Here is a 22,432-nt window from a genome sequence, read left to right as displayed (position 1 = left end):
TGACAACATTTTAAAATTCTTTTTAGTTATTCTTTAACTCAAATAGAAAACAGAACCCGCTAAGTTCCTACACAAGATGATGTCTGACGTATGTCGTGGTACGTTAATTCTGAATAATGGGCCATAATACTGAATATGATTTAATTCGATTTGATTGAAAACAAAACTTGGACAAGAAACATGACAAAACAACCATTACATAAACAAAATTCAAATAAATAAGAGGTAAGGGCTATAAAATGATTCAGAAATAAAAACCAGTGGCATAATATTTTTAAAAGGTAGCCACACCAAAAAGACAACAACTAGGATTATTTCCATTGGAGTCCTTATAATGTTACCAAGGTCCAAATTGGTGATGGATTACCATACAGTGAAGTTATTTTTGGATGATTCGGGAGGCTTCCACCAGCCTGAAATTACAGGTAATTTTATCCTTAAAAAATAAATTGAGTTATGAAATGTCTTGTGGTTCAGTTAAAGACACTGGACACTATTGGTAGTTGTCAAAGACCAGTCTTTCTACTTGGTGTATCTCAACATATGCATAAAATAACAAACCTGTGAAAATTTTAGCTCGATTGGTCGTCGGAGTTGCGAGACACTTATATGAAAGAAAAAACACCCTTGTCACATAAAGTAGTGTGCTTTCAGATGCTTGATTTCAAGACCTCAAAATTCTAAACTTGAGGTCTCGAAATAAAATTTGTGGAAAATTACTTCTTTCTCAAAAACTACGTCATTTCAGAGAGAGCCGTTTCTCACACTGTTTGATACTATCAACCTCTCCCCGTTACTCGTTACCAAGTGAGGTTTTATGCTGATACTTATTTTGAGTAATTACCAATAGTGTCACAAAGGTTTATCACATTCAGCATCTAAGGGCGTTATTGTCCATGAAACATGTGATATTACACCCAAAAGAGCCAAAGAGCTCGATGAACTTTATACAGGCCCGATTTGTACACAGCTCAATGGAAGAAAGCAAAATGTTAGTATGGAGATTTCACTGTCTGGGGTATACACTTAAAGGGGACACATTTCAAATCTTGTTCAGCTTTTGCCTGATAACTCTTGAATCTATGTGGAAATCATGACACAAAATGTAAAATTTCTCGGATGACTAGTAAGTGCAGTATTTTGCCGGCCATAAGGCCCTGGAATGTACAGAATTTGTATATGTTTTTGTAAACAAAGGTTTCATGGTATATGCTATACATTTCACCCATACTTTAATGTCCGCGAATGAGAGAGTGTTTCAACATTTCCATCGTTCGGAGTTCCAAGTGCACATGTTGTCATAATCATCGCCAGATGATTGTGACTAAAAAATGTTGACCTTTATTCATTAGTATTGAGAAGCATTAAAACCCATCAAAGATGGCTTCTACTGGGGGTCTGTTCGGTGAGAACAGTGACGTTTTATTCAACGGACGCCAATGCATTTGGTACAGCCCCTTTTTTACAGTCTACTTTAAGATAATTGGCAAATAGCAATGAGCAATTGTCAACTTGAAAACTTATCAGTGTCTTCATGGTACCTATCTTCATGGAGGGCTATAGGTGTCAACTAGCATAGGAAACCCGATCCAGAAACAAAAATCGTCTGCGAGCCATGACAACTACAACTACATGTTATAGTTAACACTCATTTCAAGGTGCTGTTGCCTTGCAACTTTGGAACAGTTTACCTGAACAAAATGTTAATTCTGGCTGAAGCTACTGATTCATTTCGGAACCTGGTTAAAACACATCTGTTCAATCAATAACAACGGTAAATTTAACAACATTTTGTCTGTCATTTAGCTTCTTCTATTCGCTCTGTTATTATTCCCTCACTTTTGGACTGTGTGAGAAGACTTGAGGTACAAACTTGTTTTCCCCTTCTTTGTCCTTTCTCCCCCTCTTTTCGAACGCATATGGACCTCAAATGCGTTATGTTATGCAAGCATCTTCAATTATTATTATTATACAGAGATTAAACGAAACGAATATATTAATGGCATACCATTACAAACATCTGGCATGTTAGTTTATCTAAAACAGAAAGCACAATTTAAAGGGACGTCAAATAGTGACCGAAACAAAACTTCAAGCGAAAACATTTTCAAACCATAGTACAAAACTACATTAGAAACGTTGTCGGTAGTGTCCAAACCCAACAGCCACTGTTCACATCTTCGACAACAAGATGACGTATTGCCAGGTTATGAACAACAACAAAATCAGGCTGAAAAATAAACAACATAGACTGTCGAATATTGGTGTTAAATAAGCATTCATTAAAACCCTTTTTAGAAATTGTCGAAAATCAGGAGTGGTAATTTCAACGTTACTGTCGGTATAACGCTTTTCAGATTAGAATTGTTATAAAAGAAACATGATATATTTTCCCATAACCATAGCACTACGAAGTAAAAGCTGCCTACAAATGGCAATGTACTATACTATCCACAGCTGCTGTACTCCTTACTGACAAGTAAGTTTGTATTTGCACAAATTTTCTAGTATTTACCAAACGTATACAGACCCTTAAGCAATGCCAGTATCTGAACAGGTATACATTTTCCTAGTTCGAGCACGTAGCGAAGACTTTCAAGGATTGTTACGTAAAAGCAGGATTAAAATGCGCCTAAAACACTGATGGCATTATACCTTTAAACAAAAGCTAATGTACTTTTCTCTGAGTTGTTCATCAGTATGCCATTAGCACCATTAAATCTTCCATCATGGACACACGTCCGCTGTATAATCCAAGAACTGCAAACAGTTATAACGGTATCCATAATATGTAAGTGATAAATCATATCGCCCGGATCAGAACTCACGCGAGGCGAGGGCGGGGAACGAAACCCGTAAAAAATTATTGCACCACCATCATAAAGTTTACTGAAGGACATGTTGGCTACTCTAGGGTTCATGTACTTCTTCACTTATGAGGGAATGGACGTGTGAATATACTGCATAAAATCAATGCAATAATTGAACTGTACACAATTAATGTTGCACTGTTTCCACAAAAGCTAAGTGTGATCGATACGTGTTAAGTATAGCACTCAATTATACACTTGGACAGCATAATAGTATGTTTAAGCCGATGTCGTGACAGATTGGTCAGTCCACTATGAATCCATCCACAACGGAAGCTACCAGTGCACAGTAATTAAATAAAAACAAACTGGTTGCAAAGATTACTTTGATGTTGTTCGGAAAGCCATCCCAAAATGGTATCTAACTAAATGGACATTATGGAAGATGACACTGTTCTGAATTAGGGGACTATAACAATACATTTCTCGGCATGATTGTTAAGCGGATTTTCACGTCAATTGTCATTTTTGAGAATTGCGCTATATAGGCCTATACTAAGAGATGTGACAGTTGGTATAACATATTTTCAAAATACTGCATTATTGATATTAAATTACAGTTTCCAGTCAGTAAGTTGAACACCCTTTTAATCACAAGGTTTGTAAAAGAGGGGATATTTTCTGTTCAGCTGTTTTGATGTTTCGACTTCAATTTGAGTCTACATATGCCAAATAACAACTAAAAGGCACAATTTCGTATGTGCTCCCTTTCGCACGCAATCCCAGTCCTTTATTATTGTGTCCGGTGAAATAATGGACTCGTTACACTAATTTTACCACCGGAATTCTGAAAGGGAAAGTACCATAGTCCATTTTAAAACATAAATACATTACATAGTTACCTCACATTGCCTGAGGGTATTATCATACGGTATCCTACATGTTTTAGTAACATTTTGATTGCTAGCTTGCTATGTTTTCCTTTGCCGATTGCCCCCCCCCCCCCTTCTCCCCATTTAGGATGCCAATCATATGACAAAACATAATTACACCAACTTGGATATAGTTTGCAAACTGATATGGTATCAGAAAAAATATCACATGATTAATTCAGTTGATTAGTCCTTGCATCATGCCCTGATGCACTTCCGTCTCCCCTCTGATGTAGATACAACTGCTTTCATCAATCAAAAAAGACTACACTAAGGTGTGATGGAAAGACAAGGGGTGCGCCACAAGCGAAAATCAATTCCCGACCATTCACGCGAGATATTGCAACGATGTACCTGTAATAGTAGCATCATTGTTTGCGCCTCAGTGCGTCTTGAAGGAGGACAAATCAGAGGAGATTTGTCTCCTCCAAGCGAAGAGGAAAGAAACCGAAGGTCATGTCTCGATCCATTGAAGTGATGACTAATCAAAACACACTTTAGGTCAAGATTTCGTGTGTATTTGTAAGAAATACAACCTGGATTGTGTAGCTTCTTGAGAGTCAATAATGATGTGCAAATAAAGTGCTCTGCCAAGCTGGGAGTATTCCCCCAAGAATGAGTTTTTCCCTTGAATTTTGTTTTCTTAAGGGGGTTGGACGGTGAAGGGGGGATTTGTTTGTCTTGTTTGATGGGGGAAATCAGTTGAGGAGGGGCTGTATGCTGTGAGTTAAATAGGTCACGCACGCTTCAGTGTGTAAATATAACCGAAGTGGAGACCATGTCAATTTGCTTTGCTTGGCCAGTCGGCTGTGCTACGTGTCTGTGCGAGGCAATTTTTTTTCTGTAGTAAAGAATTGTCATCCTCACAAATTTTCAAAATTTTGTTGTTGTAAGATTTCCCTTTTTGAATCGATTTAGAAGAATACCCATTGAAAAGCACTACGACTGTAGCAATTTTGATGTACAGAATAAAGTAACAAAAACCCTGTTTTTTGTTCAAGGGTTCCCCTTTTGGAATCGATTTAGAAAGAGAAAAAAAATCCACATTGAAAAGCACTGCGACAGTGGCAATTTTGATGTACAGAATAAAACGTCTGGGAGCAATACGATCATGTCCATTGCTTGTGAAGACACGCGCAGAGGGAGAAGTGGAATTCGAAGCGGCTGCTACAGATGCTCTGGAAAATTTATTGTCCGTTTATTAGAAAGATCGACTGTCTCAAATTCAAGTCAAAGCATAACATCGGCGTACAGGATATTACAAAATAGGACCCAATAGTTTAAGACGCGAGCACTGGCACAATAATCGTGACGTTGAACGCGGTACTTAAACTGAATGTTTATTCATGGACGCTGCAAATATCGCTGATCGCTCCGCGATGCTTTGAAAACATCATTACACAAAATCAGGCGCTCTAATTCATCATTTTCAAAACCAGGTTGAATATTTGATGAGTGAACTTTTTGGGAAATCACTGCCCCGAGGAATATCATTTGACCGAGAAGCTACGAATGTCTGCTAGGCAAAAAATAAGCCAGTTGCAATGGTACAAAGATTATGGACAGGTATTCAGTTGGTAACATAAAGCGAAATTAACTGTCTTATGCTTTGCAAATTCAGTGTATAAAGCAGTTCCATGTAAAAAATACTTAAATGGGCCTTGGATTGATACAGGGCAATACAATCAGCCTGAGGTTTGTTTGAACCAAAGACTTACTAAACATTTAAATCGCTTAGCGCAGTAACATAATTATGACATCATAAATAATTGCTGGCGACTGCACCTATACTAAATACTAAAATACACAAGTGGGCTAATAAATAAGAACAGTTAAATAACATGATGTCATGTCACTTATTTGTGACTGCACCTATACATATTTGTATCTAAACAGTGTTGTTAAGCAACATTTTCGCCAAACAGCTCTCAGAAATGTAACCCTGCATGTGCAAGATTCCCCCACCAACCTGTAAGCGAAATCCTCCCATCACCTCATACGATCAAACCTGCCCTTTTCAAGGCTAATCCAAACAGATACACGACGACGTTCCTTTTTAATCTTTTAATGGTTCTCTCCACGTTTAAAACAAACCCCAAGAAACACTTCATTTACAGGGGAATGTTCGATAAGTGCCCTTGTGATTTGATTACCATTGACGTTAATCAATTGACTTTAATCAAACCGCGCGGGAAACCTGGGTATCAATTACACACGCCTCGCTGTTGACTCTTCATGTGGAGCGCCATTAATGGTAGTCACGTGACCGGAAAATGATTATTTGCATTGTTCGGATCTCTTCGACAGGGAGATTTTTTTCTTCTGTTGTATAGAATTGCCATCCTCGACAAAAATGTTCCTTTTTTAAGGATTCCCTTTTTTGAATCGATTTTGAAAGGCGCTATACGACAGTGGTGCAGAAGACAAACAAATGCTGCGGGAGACCGTTTGGAGCGTTTCTTTAATGGCACGAAATGTGATTAAGAGCCATCTTTAGGTTACCACAAGAGAGTACATCCAGTAATTCATTGCTCAAACAGTTTCTTGCGAGAATAGTACGGTGTACGGCTCCTTTTTGTTTGCCAATATTGAATTTCTGCGGGCGGAGCTGTAAATAACTGAGCACCATTTCAGATTTTTCAAGATTCTTACAATAGAATGAAATTATCTGTTGCATGAACTCCATGGCATCCTGATGTTAAGGTTACACTTTGGGTGCGTTCGTTTAGCTTCCCTGGGTCGACCCCGGTGTGTGGCGGTTTTTACTTCCAGGACGAACGGGGGTAATTATCTGCACACGTTCGTCCTGGAAGAAAAAAACCGCCACACACCGGGGTCGACCCAGGGAAGCTAAACGAACGGACCCATAGTGTCACATTTCAATGGTACTACGTTATTAACCTTGACACTTCATTGGCCACACTGCTCGGGTCAAAGTGTGTATAGGAATTACTTTGGGTGCGTTCGTTTAGCTTCCCTGGGTCGACCCCGGTCTGCCCCGGTACGTTCAAATAGCTTTGACGTCATTCCAGGGGCTCACCCGGGTCAGCCCCCAGTGCCCTGCTTTTGGAGTGGGTCACTTGGGGTGACCTGAGGTACATGCCGTCACCACGCGAGTATGATCGTTCGATTAGCTCTTGTCAGGGGCTCACCCGAGTGAGCACTGCGGGGTCGACCCAGGGAAGCTAAACGAACGCACCCTTTATAGTATAGACTGTACAAGTCTCGCGAGTATTCGACAATTGGGACCCGTTCGGGCGCGAGTTTGGTTCATTCTTGCGCTGAAATTGTTGTATACATGGGACCCAAGTGTTCCCGAATTTGTTAACTAGCGCGAGACTTCATTCTATGAAGAAAAGCTACACCATCAACCAATTAATCTTAAGGGTTGGCCTACAAATTTAAGACTCAATACGCAATTCTTCTACAAAGCACGTCATATCATCGCACCACCAGAGGATGTTTCAAAACGCCTCCTATTATGTTACGGCAAGTGTGCAAAGTTATGCTTGAATTATGATACCCGTTTATGCAGCAGTTTTTAAAGGTTTAGAGGGTGGTGCGTTTTTTTTCAAAATGCCTGAAAAGCAGGCAACAACCAGACAGTACCTATACAAAACACACAGCATCTGATGGCTTACGTCCGGACGTAAGCGTCCCATCCGAAGGACGAACAATGGACGAACCTAATACGGTCAAGCGTCTTGCCAGCTTGCTCACGGACACACGTGCCATGACCGGGAACTGAACCCACATTCGGACAACACTATGAACTATGTCAAAATAGACCACACAGCAACGTGCAACAAAACACACCACATTTGTTTTTACATGGGTAAGTCTGGCATTACGATTTTACACATTGGTAAAATGTTATATATAAGGTCATCTGAAATAGTCATTTCACAACGACGGCCATGGTTCTTAATTACTCGAGTTCATGCTCCTCACGGCTGCTCAGACACAACCTCACATGCAACAGACTCCCAAGAAGTCATAAACTACGATCATCTCCCTGCCACGGTGCACATCAATTTGAACGTCTTGTAGTAATGAATATTTACGAGCCACTAATTGGACTCTTGTTGATGATGCTTTGCGACTGTCGTCGGTATCTCAAGGAATGTACATTGCCATGAAGGGATATTTACTATCTCCTCATAAATGATTCTAAGCATTATGGCTACACGGAGAACTGTTGTCTTAAAGGCACTGGACAAGTTTTTGGTAATTAGCAATTAAAGGCTGAAGATCGTATAAACCTTTGTGAGAAACGGCTCCCTCCGAAGTAACGTAGTAGTTGAGAAAGAGGTATTTTCTCACTCCTGTATTCAAATACTTCAGGCCTGAAGCCTTTTTAGGCATCTAAACGAAAACACGAAAACACATTATTTTGTGCAACAAGGGTGTTTTCTTTTGCAAACTTCGGAGATCAACTCATCAGTCCAAATGTTCACAGATTTGTTAGTTTCTGCAATAATGTTGTTTGGATACACCAAATGAGAATAGTGGTCTTTCAAAATTACCAATTGTGCATGTCCAGTGCCTTTAATATAGTTTCTACACTGTAATGTCAATATTATTGGAGAGCACCGTAGCGACAGCCTTGTGTATGTAGTACATACCGGAACACTTGAGATTTGCCAATTATTATTAGTGGGAAAATCACGAACATGGGAACATTTTTGCTCATCATACTCATAATATTAGAGGAATGTCAAGGGGCCGTGCACAAATGCCTTCAAAATGAAAAACATACATTGAATCATACGGCCATGATACATAAGAAAACTAATAAAAACATGTAAGCATGTGTTTTCTGCTTGCCATGCGGGCCTTAGACCAGTTTGAACCTAGATGCTATCCGTAAACACAGCTGCAGCAAGCAAAACAACTTTATTTACTGATGGAAAAAAGCTTGATAGAATATGGCCTCCGATGAGAGACACCCGTCGAATCGTTTTGTTTTGGAAGAATTCTACGATTCCCAAGCACTTTGACAGTATTACCATGCATGTTTTATCCTTAAAACTTTAAAGTGAGCCACAAAGGAAATTCCAGACTGGACAAGATTTGCAATCTTAATTTTTTTTTTTATGTTCGCCCTAAGGAAGGCTTAGAGCCACTCTTTGTAAAGGGGCTACGCTACAAGATAATTATTTATTAATACAAAGGCCTGTATGATATGGTGAATTACGTGGATCATGACTGTGAGAGGCAGGGCCGGGCCGGTGCACCCATACGGCTCAATTTCACATCCAAGAAGTAACGCTTACAGCAAGTTTCATCTGCTAAGCAATTTTGGCAGAAATCGGTTTACAAACTATTAAAATTTAAATTATACTGTGTTTTTGGCTGCGGGTAGTTTCTGTTTATTGCTGTGAATTTAGTTTTAATTTTCTTTGCAAATTAGTGGGCTTAAAGGCTTTAGACAAAAATAATCCATTGAGTAGTGAACGGCATCTAAATGACATGCAATTATAGAACTTGTTTTCGGGATGCCTTCGATACAGTTTTGTTTAATGTCACCTATTAAGATCACAAGACCGGACGGTCACTTCAAGGCGAGGGCTACACTCTTAATCGATTTGGGCTGTAAACCCCAACTCCACTGTCCCCAGGGGCACGTTGCCACTTGTATAATATAACACGTTAAATTGTATGTTATTGTTATCTTTCGACAGAGTGGTAATGAAACAAGTCGAGGACTCAACAAAATTACTAGTGTTGACGTCTTGAAAGATATTGTCTACAGAGGTAAGTATTACGATTTTAATGTACCGCTATCAACAATTGTCTTGTTCCCTTTGTCTGACCCCTTGGGGTCAGACTAAATACATTACCCTTTACAACTTTGGTTTGATTTGAATTTGACGTCATACTTCAATAATTGAAATTTTAAACAACCAAGATGGCTAAATCGTGTTCGTAAAGTACACCTTTTTCAATCTCTTCTTACGGTAGTTTATTTTATTTTGCAAAATAATTATTTTAAAATAATAAACCACAAGGGAAAGTCAACCTGACTGGGTAAATTTAAAATGATTTGGTGTTGAACAAAGCCAAATACTTTTGCGGAATTGAACCAACAACTTCCGGAATAAAGTGTCGGTGCACGTCAATTTGTGAAAATTGTAAATCTTCTTGGTAATTTAAGGTGGGCGCACAAAAACCCTATGTATGCCCGAATATAGAGACGGCTTAAAGGCAGTGGACACTATTGGTAATTACTCAAAATAATTCTTAGCGTAAAACCTTACTTGGTAACGAGTAATGGAGAGAGGTTGATAGTATAAAACATTGAGAGAAACGGCTCCCTCTGAAGTAACGTAGTTACCACGAATTAACGAAGCAACGTAGTAACGTAGTTCTAACTACGTTACTTCGTTAATTCGTGGTTTACCACGAAATTGATTTCGAAACCGCATAATTAGATTTTGAGGTCTCGAAATCAAGCATCTGAAAGCACACTATACTTCGTGTGACAAGGGTATTTTTTCTTTCATTATTATCTCGCAACTTCGACGACCAATAATTGAGCTCAAATATTCACAGGTTTGTTATGTTATGCATGTTGAGATACACACCAAGTGAGGAGACTGGTCTTTCACAATTACCAATAGTGTCCACTGCCTTTAAAATATACAGCCAGTCTAGTATAGTATGTCACACTCGGTGTGGAAATTGCTTTTAATCGCAAGATGCCGCAACTCTCTCAATACAAAGCTCTGACCAAATTTAACGTGGCGTGCTCTCATCGGTAACACTTTAAAGCAACAGTGTAATGATATCATTAAAGTCAGTAACTTAAAAAGAAGACAAAAAATATAGTCTTTAAATATGTCATGAATTATAATTATACCTGAACTAACATCGACCGTAAAAGGCAATTAATTAACACAAGATGATTAATTACATTTTGTCTATACTCTATCCTTTGTGTCTGACGCCAGTCGATTGTCTCCAATAATCACAATTGGAACTATAAAGAACGCTTGGTCCAACCCCTGGAACAATGAACTCAGGTTCTGATTGCAAAATCATCAGAGTGTAGGTTCAAACCCCGGTTGTGACACTTGTGTTCATGGCAACGGGACACAAAACTAACATTACTTCTCGTTAACCAGGAGTAGATGGGTACCAGTGTTAATTGGTTTATTGTTAAAAAAAAACACATTGCAGCCAAAGGCTGAATTACATGCAATTTACAAAGAAGAAAAATACAATATTAAAACTGAGGCAGTCTGAGACAAAATTTTACAAGCAAGCACACTTAGACTAACAGTCCTTAAAAGAAGATAATGAAAAAATAATAAATTAGATTTGGGTGAACCTCCAAAAAATTGATTGGTTGATACAATACGAGACATAAGATCCAATGGTGGACTGAGAGGGCAATATTGCACTATTTTCTATTTAGTATCCCAGTCATGTAAAGGCAGAGGGTGAGGGTAGAGATTGTCGATGTGAATGATTAGCACCACGTGCGCCAAAAATGGCTGCTGGTGCTGCATCTCCTAGGAATTGAGATGGTTTCTTGAATGCTTAGGGCAAAAATAAACAGCCGTCGATTTCCCCAAACTCTTCCTAACTTAGGATTAATCTTAGGACTTAGGACGAGTTAAGTTCCGTATCCATAGACGTTAGGACGCACTAAAAACATGCTAAGTTAGGACGAGTTAGTCGTCTTAACACGAGATAGGATTAGTCCTAGCGTTTCGTGAAATCGGCTTTATGGCGAATTTAAGGGGCATGTTTAAAAACGCCCAATAAATGCATTATTTATTATTTCAAATCAGAAAACCCTAAAGTACGACTGCTCAGGACAAGACACGTCAACATTCCCTTTAAAATATTGTCGTGCTGTGAGAGATGTCAAAATTAGCATCGAAATTATGTTCTGTGGCAGATGCAAACAGAAGTGATACATGGATCACAGCACCTGCAAAGTTTCTATAAATTGTTTAAAATAACGTGATGACATGGAATTCTAAACAGATTTTTCCCTTATGGCTACGGCTACGATGATGAGTCACCATACGCTGAAGAATGGGATGTCATTAGCAACACCCTTAGGAACAGTCGTAGCCGTAATCACAGTAGTCAACTCAGATACGGCATAACCGTCGTTAAAACATAGATTTTTTATACAAGTTTTGGAAATTGCTTCCAAAACAAACACTCAATCCTAACTAAATCAGGAATAGATTATAGTTATTGTATTTCGCAAAATTACACGCGGACTTGAACATATAATTATGCGAGCACGGAGCAAAGACCGGTCTTTACTATAGCCTTATCCACCGTGTTTCGATCTGTTGGACGCCCGGTCGATCGCGTCGCTTTGCCCGGGCGATGTACATGGTTCAGAAGGCACGACCTGACAAAAACACCCCGGTGATGACGGGTTGGATTGTCGGAATTGAGACTGGGAGCAATTTTGTTTCTGTACATCAAAATTGCCACTGCCATAGTGCTTTTCAATGGGGAATTTTTCTTTTTTTGTGAATCGATTCAAAACAGGGAGTCCTTCGAAAGAAAACAAATCATGACAGTTTTTGAGGAAAAAATTGTGACCGGGTAGGAGAGAGGGGGGGGGGGGGGGAACCGATAAAACGTGAGGGTGTATCAAGAAAGCAGGATGTTGCTGAGAATGGCTGAGATGCGTCAGTAATAGAGCGTGAAGAGGAATAGGGGATGAAGCACGTTGCATTGTACGTGACACGTGAACTCGAAAGAGTGAACTTTGACGGACAGGTTTGATGCTAACAGGAAAGTCGAAAGACGTTCACAGATGCTTGCAATAGTTGTACGCAATTTTTATTCAAAACCAGCATGGACATTTTGGAATAGTAGGCCCCTATGCAAGTTTCTCATGCTGCATTGTGAACCTTATATATTTTATTACAAATGCAACAGCGCGTGCAAATAACAGGATGTCATAGGCAACGAGAAGATTGTTCAGTTTGACATGTATAGAGGAAACCCCCCAAACGGGGAAATCCACGCAATCGGGAATGGAACTGACAACCCAAATCCACATGCTTGAAGGCTCTTGTCTCAATTGGTGGGATTTGAGCAGGACAGAGGTGAAAAGCATGTAAAGAAATTTCCACTGAATGTTCCACGAAAGAACAAAAATTCCTCATTCTGACAATGCCAACAAAACCATCAGTAGTAGGAGTACATCTAAAGAATACTTTATACAACTGAGAACTGGTGGTTCAGATCTCATATAAATTATAATTTCAGTCAAGTTCAATCTATGGTTTCATAGAAATACAAATTTCACTGAGGCCTGTTTCGGGACAAACTTGTCTTTATAAAACAGTCTCGGCATCAAAATGTTAAACTGACTATAATAATTATGCGAGAAAACTCCAGAGTGTATTAAAAAGAAACAGTCTTGCTTATTTATTTATTTGTTTCGATCACTTGAAACAAGTCCTATCAAACAGTCATCAAAATGTTCAAGCATCTTTGTGTATCTTTACGTCCCAAACATGTACTTGCCAGGCCAATAAGATGCTAATACTCATTAACCTCAATATTTCTGTCAGCATAATTTATAATCGAAGACAAACGTAAGACCGGACTAAAATCGGACAGGAAATTAAACTTGCATTCAGTTTTTGGTTGTACGACGAATGAAGAAATGTACGAATGGTTGATTTAGTATTTAGGTCATGAAATTTTACTTTAAGAGGAGTGCATAAGGATAGAGTCATTACACACGAACTGTCACATCGCATTGGGAAGACGCAATCGCATTTATATGCGTAATCCGTGGAGCAATTCGGTTTGTCTTCTTTCTAGATGCACCAGGGAGCAAAAAGAGCTGTTGATATTGAGACTGTAGATGAGACTGAAATTAAGACGGTGTGAAGAGAATGGAATTAAAAAAGGTTCACACCATGTCTTAGACGCGGATGTGATTTTTATCCTTGAACCCGTAAGCTGGAAGGGCACCTAAACTGCGCTTTTAAATAGACTAGTCTGAAATGACTGTTTCCAGTGGGATGATTTTGGACTTGCCTTCAACCTCAAAAGTACATGCAACTGCATACAACTGTTAAGAATTATTATTTTTGCTAAGCATAATATGTTTATTTTGCTAAGCAGAACTTGGTGACCAGCAACAGCAACATTTAGTTTTCATGCTAAGTTTCGCTTTGAAAATAATTTCGCTTAGCAATTGCTTTTTAGTAATATTTTCGAACACTCAACCGGAATTCCATTAACAAACAAGGCACGGTGCAGTCGTACGAGGGCGCTATACTGTGCAATTTTCAGTGGTTTGTGTGTACAGTAGTAGATTAGAAAAAGGCACCGTCGACTACATTTAAAATGGCGTGGTCATTATTTGTAATCAAACCGAGGCTTGAAGGACACAATAGGCTGAACCCCTCAGGTGAAAGAGACCCACTATACAAAGACATGGAACAAAACATAGGAAGTGGCAGTATGAGATGATAATTATTGACAATTGTTTAGAGGAACGTTACAGAAATGGTAAGAAACAAAATCGTGAAGATCACAGATTTACATCAAACTTACACGGTCTAATAATGACGATAGTAGAAAACATCCCTTAAAATATTTATGACTGTTATGTCATATTTGATGAGAAATAATTAATCGAATTTAGCCTTTGGAGTTTATCGCACAGTGAGCGTTTTATTCATTTGTTTTCTTCATGTACCTCTTTGTAAGGTGTGATTCTGAACGGAATCTTGTATGTAACTTAAAGACTGGTCTTTGACAATTACCATAGTGTACAGTGTCTTTAAGGTTTACCAACATAATAAGTTACATAAAAGATTCCTTTCAGAATCACCACCTCACAAAGAGAGATGATGTCATGGGACTATTTTCCAAACTCAGATTAGGATTCGGCTCGGGAAACCGTTTGATGTAGAACAAAACCCATGTTTGGAATCGACACACGATGTTAAAGCAACCCTTCGTTTTTAAACTGTTCTCCCACCATTCAAAGTGTCCTAATCTTAATAGCTGAAAAAAACATTCTAAGGACAATGTTTATGATGTCCCTCTTTTTCATAGCTAATTCTATTCAGTGAACTTAAACATTTATGTATGTTTTCAGGTGACGAAGTCAACATAACAAATTTCAGTATCAAACAGCAATTGATGTTACCGAAAACATTTGAATATTTTGACGTATCGATGGCTCAAAACAAACTTCTACTGTCAAACTTAAAGAGTCACGACTAATAATTATAATTTCTTATTTAAACAAAACAAAAAAATTCTACTTAGTTAACTTTAACATGTTTTTCTCCAGGTGACGAAGTGAATGTAACAAATTTCAACATCAAACAGTTGTTACCGAGAACATTTGAATATTTGACGTACGACGGCTCGTTGACGATACCAGGGTGCTACGAAACCGTCACGTGGATTGTGTCAAATAAACCATTACGCATCAGCGCGTATCAGGTAAGGGTTTTTAATTAATAATTTGCTACAACTAGACCGCCCAATTTGCTCGAGGAGAGGGGAGGCGGGAGTCCTTTTTTTTGTTTTTGTATTGGAAGGAGAGAATGCTGCTTTAAATGCGCGAGACACGTTTGGTAATTACTCAAAATCTATTAGCATAAAAACTTACTTGGTATAACCATGGAGGAAGGAAGAGAAGGAGCTCGAACGATCCGCAAAACCGCAGAGTAACAAAAGAATACCCTGACAATGCCCCTGTCTGACCAATGGAAAAAGATAGGAGACCTCCAGCTGGACGGCCGATTAACGAGCAGGATTAGATCTCTTTGTACAGAACGCGCGGTACCGCTGCTCTGCACCGTTGCCTTCGTGTAAAGTTGAATCATTGGAGACAAGAATTGTGAATATACACGTTTTCATTTACCGTTTGTGGTGTTTCACTGAAACATCATGGCATATTTTTACATTTTTTGTGTCTTTCCGGTCACTAGCGGTGGATCAAAGTTTGGGTATAGGCACACGAGGGTGGTTGGTATTCAATTGTGTTAATCGTTAAGGTGTACAGTAGCGTCCAAAAATGTTATCGCGTCTCAAAAAAGTAGTTTTTCCTCTATTATATCCATACGACATACGACGCCATAGTTTGGCGAAGAACCAAGTGCGCACGCGCAAATTCACACACGCCAGGTCGCCCATTGTTTGTGTAAGGTATGTGGGTGATTACGAGGTGTCGTTAAACGACCACGGTACCACGGGTTCGACTTTTGAAGTTCATTCGTTCGAGCTCCTTCTCTTTCTTCCTCCATGGTATAACGAGCAATGAAGAGCTGTTTATATTATAAAACATTGTGAGAAACGTTACTCTGAAGTAGTGTAGTTTTTGTTTCATTTAAAGACACTGGACACTATTGGTAATTGTCAAAGACCAGTCTTCTCACTTGCTGTATTTCAACATATGCATAAAATAAACCTGTGGAAATTTGAGCTCAATTGGTCGTCGAAGTTGCGAGATAATAATGAAAGACAAAAACACCCTTGTGATACGGAGTTGTGTGCTTTCAGATGCTTGATTTCGAGACCTCAAATTCTAAATCTGAGGTCTCGAAATCAAATTCGTGGAAAATTACTTCTTTCTCGAAAACTACGTTACTTCAGAGGGAGCCGTTTCTCACAATGTTTTATACTACCAACCTCTCCCCATTACTCGTTACCAAGTACGGTTTTGTGCTAATAATTATTTTGAGTAATTACCAATAGTGTCCACTGCTTTTAAGTTCTCAGTAAAATATTTGAATTTGAGAAAGACTTTCTTAGGCATCTGAAAGCACATACATTGTGCAACAAAGGGTCTTTTCTTAAAAAATATCTAGCAACTTCGATGACCAATTAAGCCAAAATGTCAACAGATTTTTTCTTTTATCCAAAAGTTGTTGAGATAGACCATGGAGGAAGTTTTCCTCTATGGACCAAGTGTACTTGACAATGGATAGACCAAAGGAATACTGGTATTTGACAATTACCAAATAATGTCCAGACCTCAGTGCCTTTAAAATTATATGCAACAACAACAACCACCAAATTAGCCTGCAGGGGACAGACGAGGCGATGATCTTTGGCTTTGTTTTTGTATTGAAAGAAGAGAATAATTATGCTGATATAACCTTGTTAATGGGTACTTGAATGGTTGTGTGTCTTAGGTTGGGGGGAGGTGATGAAAGTGTCTGGATGATGGTTAGAAAAATACATGTATCATGTTTGTTATTACCGCATTGAACCCTAGGCTAAAAATGTGGAAAAATAACACAAGCACTTCTAAGTTAGGGACCATCACGAGAAGTTCGCAAAGTATACAAAGCACGATGCGGACAATAGTAGGCCAACAAAGTGTACAGTGCAGTGAACGTAGGCCTATAGCACAATGCAGAGGCCTACACAGGGCAAGTTTCCATATCCTGCCACCACCTTTTCATTCTTTTGTGAAATAAAATAGCAACTTATTTTCCTTTTGATAAAAATGAGTGGGCAAGTGGTGGCATGATACAGAAAGTTATCCAGAACAAATACACCAACATTTTATGATAGGCTTTGTGATTTTTGAGAAATACTGTTAACTTCGTACTTACTATGTTATTGCCGCATCTTTTCGGTTCCATCTTGACTCTCATATTCCCATAATGAGGGAAACCGTAATCCTATTTCCGTCCTTTCGAACCTTGTAAATACTTGAAACTTCACACGTCGCACTTGAAAATGGAATAGTTACCCTCCGGGCCATGCAGTGTGTTGAGCTTGACAGACAACGTGTTTTTCTTATGCTTCATGTTCATTATACAACGCCGTGATTTCTCTGTCTCTCACCCGCAAGCTTGGGGGCGTTGAAGTCGACGAAAGTGCAGGGATATTATCTGTCAAAGTATCCGATCTTACCACTTCAAAATTCCACTTTAAGGATGGCATACTCCTCTCAACTTTATGTACCACCACGGCCGACAACTCCAAGTTCACTTAATGCAGCAAATCATTCGAAGCAAACGAGATAAAATCCTCCGGCATCTTCGGTGAAGAGAAAAGTTTACGTTTGGCTTTTGACTCGTGTTCACATACATATACTACACCAGTCGACATGCCGTGCTGTGTGCTACACGTGTGCTCTTTTGTGCCAACATTCCTGACATGTTGCTGTCAAACAATTCCCAAAATACATTATCAAATACCTTCAGAATTTCAATGACACTGTCTCCCGAACTTCCAATGAGATGACACAAAATGTTGGCATCAGTTGAAATGTGCAACAAAGGAACAAAAGAACAAGTTCTTGCAGCATTTCCGGTAGTGGTTAACGAACGACATGTTGCTCTTGTGTGCAGTATAAAAACATGGCGTCGGTGTGAATACCAAACGCTGCCAAAATTTACGAAAGTCGAATTTTCGCGCCTTTTTTGTTATCAATGTCGTCTGCTCAATGTGTTGCGCTTGATACATCGTTTGTTAGCACATCAAACGCGCAAGCAGGCGTAATAGATATTTTGTCATTGGCATGGATAGGATGTGGTAATTTTCCACATAACGGTGCTCGGGGATGGGCTTAAAATGCGGGTGTAGCTGGGGTGGGGTGGGGTGGGGAAAGGATGGTCCATATGCTGGAGATAGTGGGAAACGCCCTTTTGATAGAGTTACATTTGGTGCTCGATAATGTGGCATGATGTAGGCCTACCTCCCTTCTCCTATTGTAACTTCATCGTACCATGGGAACCTCAGGAATTAGTTATATAATTTTACTTTAGGGGGTAGACCTACTCAGTCTGGACAAGAGGAAAAGTGTGTGTTAATCTATGGTGAACAAATTATTGGGGGGGGGGGCACACAACCCTCTGCCACAGTGGGCGTGGTGCAGATGGTTCTCATCCCCACTGAAATCATATAGGAACCCCACTGAGCCCATCATCCAAATATTTAAAGAATATTAAAATGAATTTAATGGTACTATATCTTACAGCTCAACAGTTTAAGAGAACTTGTGCAAGACTTTAAGGGTGTGGAGGACTTCCGACCTTTTCAGAATACATTTCGACCGCTCCAGGAGATTGGTAGACGAGCTGTTAGAACAAACATTGCCAAGAAGGTGGACGATCCGGTCTTCGACAAATCCTGCCCCAAATCAAGGAGACAAATTAAATACACAGGTAGGGAGGCAGAGGATTTTAAGACTTAATTTAAGAAGACAACCCCCTCTCCTAACAAAAGAAAATCACCATGGCTCAAATTTTTAGAGTTAATTAAGCACAAAAAGAATCCAAGCACAATCTAATTTCGCTAACCAGAATAAGGTTACCCAGCAAAATATACCATACCATTATACCCGCCGTCTTTGATTGGTATCCTGCTTTAAATTTTTCTTAGCAGATTTTGTTTCTTCTTTTCTGCTTGAGCAGCTCTGTATATAGAACACTGTTCCCCTGTGACAGCAGCAGTCGGCTACATATTTTTTTCCTTTCCAATCAAGTAAAAATCAAATTAAGAAACTATCAAATTTCCGAATATGGATGAAACAAGGCATTCTCATTCCCTTTATGAACTTCGGATTAGTAGTCACGTTGTCAATAACTAAGTTGCCTTTTTATCGATATTTTGCCATAAAACATTCCAGGCAAATGCCGTAAAAAAAATTAAAAAAAAAGTAACACAGGTATTGTCTCGTTTGTGAATTGCATATTAGAACACTAAGTCAAGTTTGTTTTGTTTGTGAACCATTTTTGTATCCTTCATTATTTTTGCAGTAAACACAGCTCCTTGACCAAAGGGTTCATGACCTTGACGGGAACAAACCAAACTGAAGACAGAGCCGTGCAGAAGAGTTTAAAATTAAATTTAATATAATATTGAACCAGGAACGGGTTTACTTATTACCACATATACTTTTATATGTTTAAGGCTGATTTATGATGGTTAATTTGAGTGATGTTTATTTTCTAAGGTGGTCTTTAAAATTGCGAGAGAGGTGAACGTCTTTGCTTAAAGAGAAGTACCTGTGAAAACAGTGACTTCATGTCTGTTTGTGAGAGGTCCAGTGACAGTGGTTAGACTACAAAACTTACAATTACACGGTTGTAGGTTCGAATCCCGTAAGCTAACCGCTGATTTCACAATGACTATTACACTGAATCATAATTTCTTGATTTTTGCAAGTCCTAACCATACGTTAAACCAATGTTTGTATAAGAGAGATTGGCTGTTGCCAGCTTGGCATTTATATCCTCTTGTGGGAGTTTGACGAGTTCCCTTGAAGGGAAGGTCATCTAAAAAAAATCTTTAACAAAATCAGAGAGTGAAAGAAGAACTTCTTGAAGTTGATGGTCCTGTTCCTCTCGGTGGTCATTTAAAGGCAGTGGACACTATTGGTAATTACTCAAAATAATTATTAGCATAAAACCTTTCTTGGTGACGAGCAATTTTCCACAAATTTGATTTCGAGACCTCAGATTTAGAACTTGAGGTCTAGAAATCAACCATCTAAACGCACACAACTTCGAGTGACAGGTTTTTTTTTTTTCTTTCATTATTATCTCACAAGTTCGATGACCGATTGAGCTCAAATTTTCACAGGTTAGTTATTTCATGTATACGTTGAGATACACCAACTGTGAAGGCTAGTCTTTGACAATTACCATGAGTGTCCACTGCCTTTAAGTAAACAAACAACAAACAAACCAATCTCGTCAAACTGTTCATTGACCACCTTCGGATATTTAAAAGTATTGCTTTACACAGGGTTTCATGTTCAGCATTGTTGTTATAAGAATGTTAAATTAATTCATTGTGTTTAAGTTAGGGAAGTATTGTAAAAAAAAAAATGACATTTTGAGGTAAACGACGATTTAATATGTGCAAAATTTTAACAAGTTAAAGTTGACGACTTTTGTTGTTGAAAATTATTTGTTTGGAGTTTGTTCCTTGCTTTTAATATTGTATATAAACAGGTGTTGCCTGAAGTGTATAAAATATGGGCATAAATTAACTGATTATAATTATATTATGCATTCGGAATGTACTGGTTTTGTATGAAGCATATCTCTGCGTGAAGCATCAAAATAATTCTGATTGAATTCAGTAGATATTAAATTTGCATAGGGGATCAGGAGTATTATTTAGTTTAACCCAAACACCGATGCGTGCCCAGCACTGTATCCTCAGTACTCCCCGAGACCTGAGACTAAAATCATATAGGCGTCAGCTCTGAAATGACTAAGGTATGGTGTTCGATTCCCACCCGAGTTAAATGCCTGTATAGATTTGTTTTCCCATCAAGTATGCACTGAGAATTCAGTGATTTACATCCATCAGTGTGTATGGGTAAAACAAAGACAAGTATTACTTATTGACTTTATTGAAATAAAAATAGCCTTTTGTAGATTTGTTACAGACTCGGCAAAATAATATCAAACCGTTCCACCATTTCCATCTCTTTGCCCAAGTTCGGCAGAAAATAACTGTTAAGAAATTGTGTCTAATAGTCGCATCACACTGGTTACCAAATTGGTTTTAAGAAAATAGAATTAGACATTGCAAACTGCTTACCAACAAAAATGACAGACCATACTATAAATGCAAACAAGACACGTCAGAACGTAAGAAATTTAATTTTAATTTTGCCTGGTTATTCTTTACCTGCTTCTTCCACTTCTGAATCAAAGTCCTAAAAAAAAATATAAAAAAATAATTGAAGACATAATAATCGACCATCTAAATCTGTTCCCCCAGACCGAGTTAAGCAATTGCCGTGGTGGTTATTGTTATCTCATTTCGAAGCGAGCAGTAGAATTTAATCATTCTCCTGCCGTCATACCATTCCAAGTCCATCTCGCCAGCCATCTCTCATCAACTCACTCAGCTGAACCCTAAAACCTCATCTCATCGCCATGCTCCCTCATAGTGTACCCATCTTATACCATGGACCACGGTAGAGGTTGCAAGTTCAATTCCCTTAGCGACGCATCTTGCAAGAAAGATGAGGCGATATGTTTTCCTTTCATCGAGTGGCCCCAAGGTCAAGAGAGATAAGATTAATTGAAAAAATATTTTCCACTGGCTGACGCTATCATTGTTGAGTGGATATCAACAAACAAGGGAATTTCACACTGTGTTTAAACATTTATTCCCTTTTGCCATTTTACTGACGTGTATTGATTTATTGAGGAGGGGGGGGGGGGTGGCCTCCCTAAAGTCCCACAATAAGTTGACACATCACACTGTAGGCAGCACATCACACTGTAGGCAGGCCTGTACGGTGAAGGTTATGGTAAGGAATTAATGGTTTGTCTCCTCTACAAATAATAGTGCAGTGAAAAAGAATGATAAAATTATATTTAAAATATTGATCTGACGAATAAACGAATAGTGATTTGATATACGCTGCACTTATCACAGTTGCAATGCAGCTTCAAATCGTATTCAATAAAAGCCCGTGAAGACGACGAGGTGTTTCAGTTTATCCCGGCAAATCTAGAACGAACCCCCACGGGACTTTGTTGATGAGCACGAAATAACAGTCCCTATTCAGGTGCTTCAGGATGAATGGCGAACCTTAGCCATTCGGAATACAATCGCACTCAATTCTTACTCAATTAAAAAGAAATTAGTGGCAAAGTAATCGCGTTAGAATTGTAATTAAGCGACGATGGGGTTTCGTATAGACTGGTCCCATGCCCTTATCCGCAAAGGATAAGGGTATGT

The 22,432-nt window shown here is 38.8% G+C and overlaps 1 protein-coding gene across 1 annotated transcript in view; it reads left to right on the top strand.

Annotated features, from left to right (window-relative positions):
* The window catches only part of LOC117293515 (carbonic anhydrase-related protein 10-like), a 59,557-nt gene extending 39,675 nt beyond the window's left edge, over positions 1–19,882 (top strand). The window contains exons 6-10 of the mRNA XM_033775863.1: positions 9,427–9,499; positions 15,048–15,202; positions 18,699–18,885; positions 19,480–19,546; positions 19,584–19,882. Of these exons, the coding sequence (XP_033631754.1) occupies positions 9,427–9,499; positions 15,048–15,202; positions 18,699–18,885; positions 19,480–19,496 (432 nt within the window). The 3' untranslated portion in view covers positions 19,497–19,546; positions 19,584–19,882. The remainder of the gene's footprint in view (positions 1–9,426; positions 9,500–15,047; positions 15,203–18,698; positions 18,886–19,479; positions 19,547–19,583) is intronic.
* The last annotated feature ends 2,550 nt before the right edge of the window (positions 19,883–22,432 follow it).

Source organism: Asterias rubens, chromosome 8, assembly GCF_902459465.1.
Source record: "Asterias rubens chromosome 8, eAstRub1.3, whole genome shotgun sequence".
Classification (NCBI taxonomy): domain Eukaryota; kingdom Metazoa; phylum Echinodermata; class Asteroidea; order Forcipulatida; family Asteriidae; genus Asterias; species Asterias rubens.
This window is presented reverse-complemented; position numbering and strand designations above follow the sequence as displayed.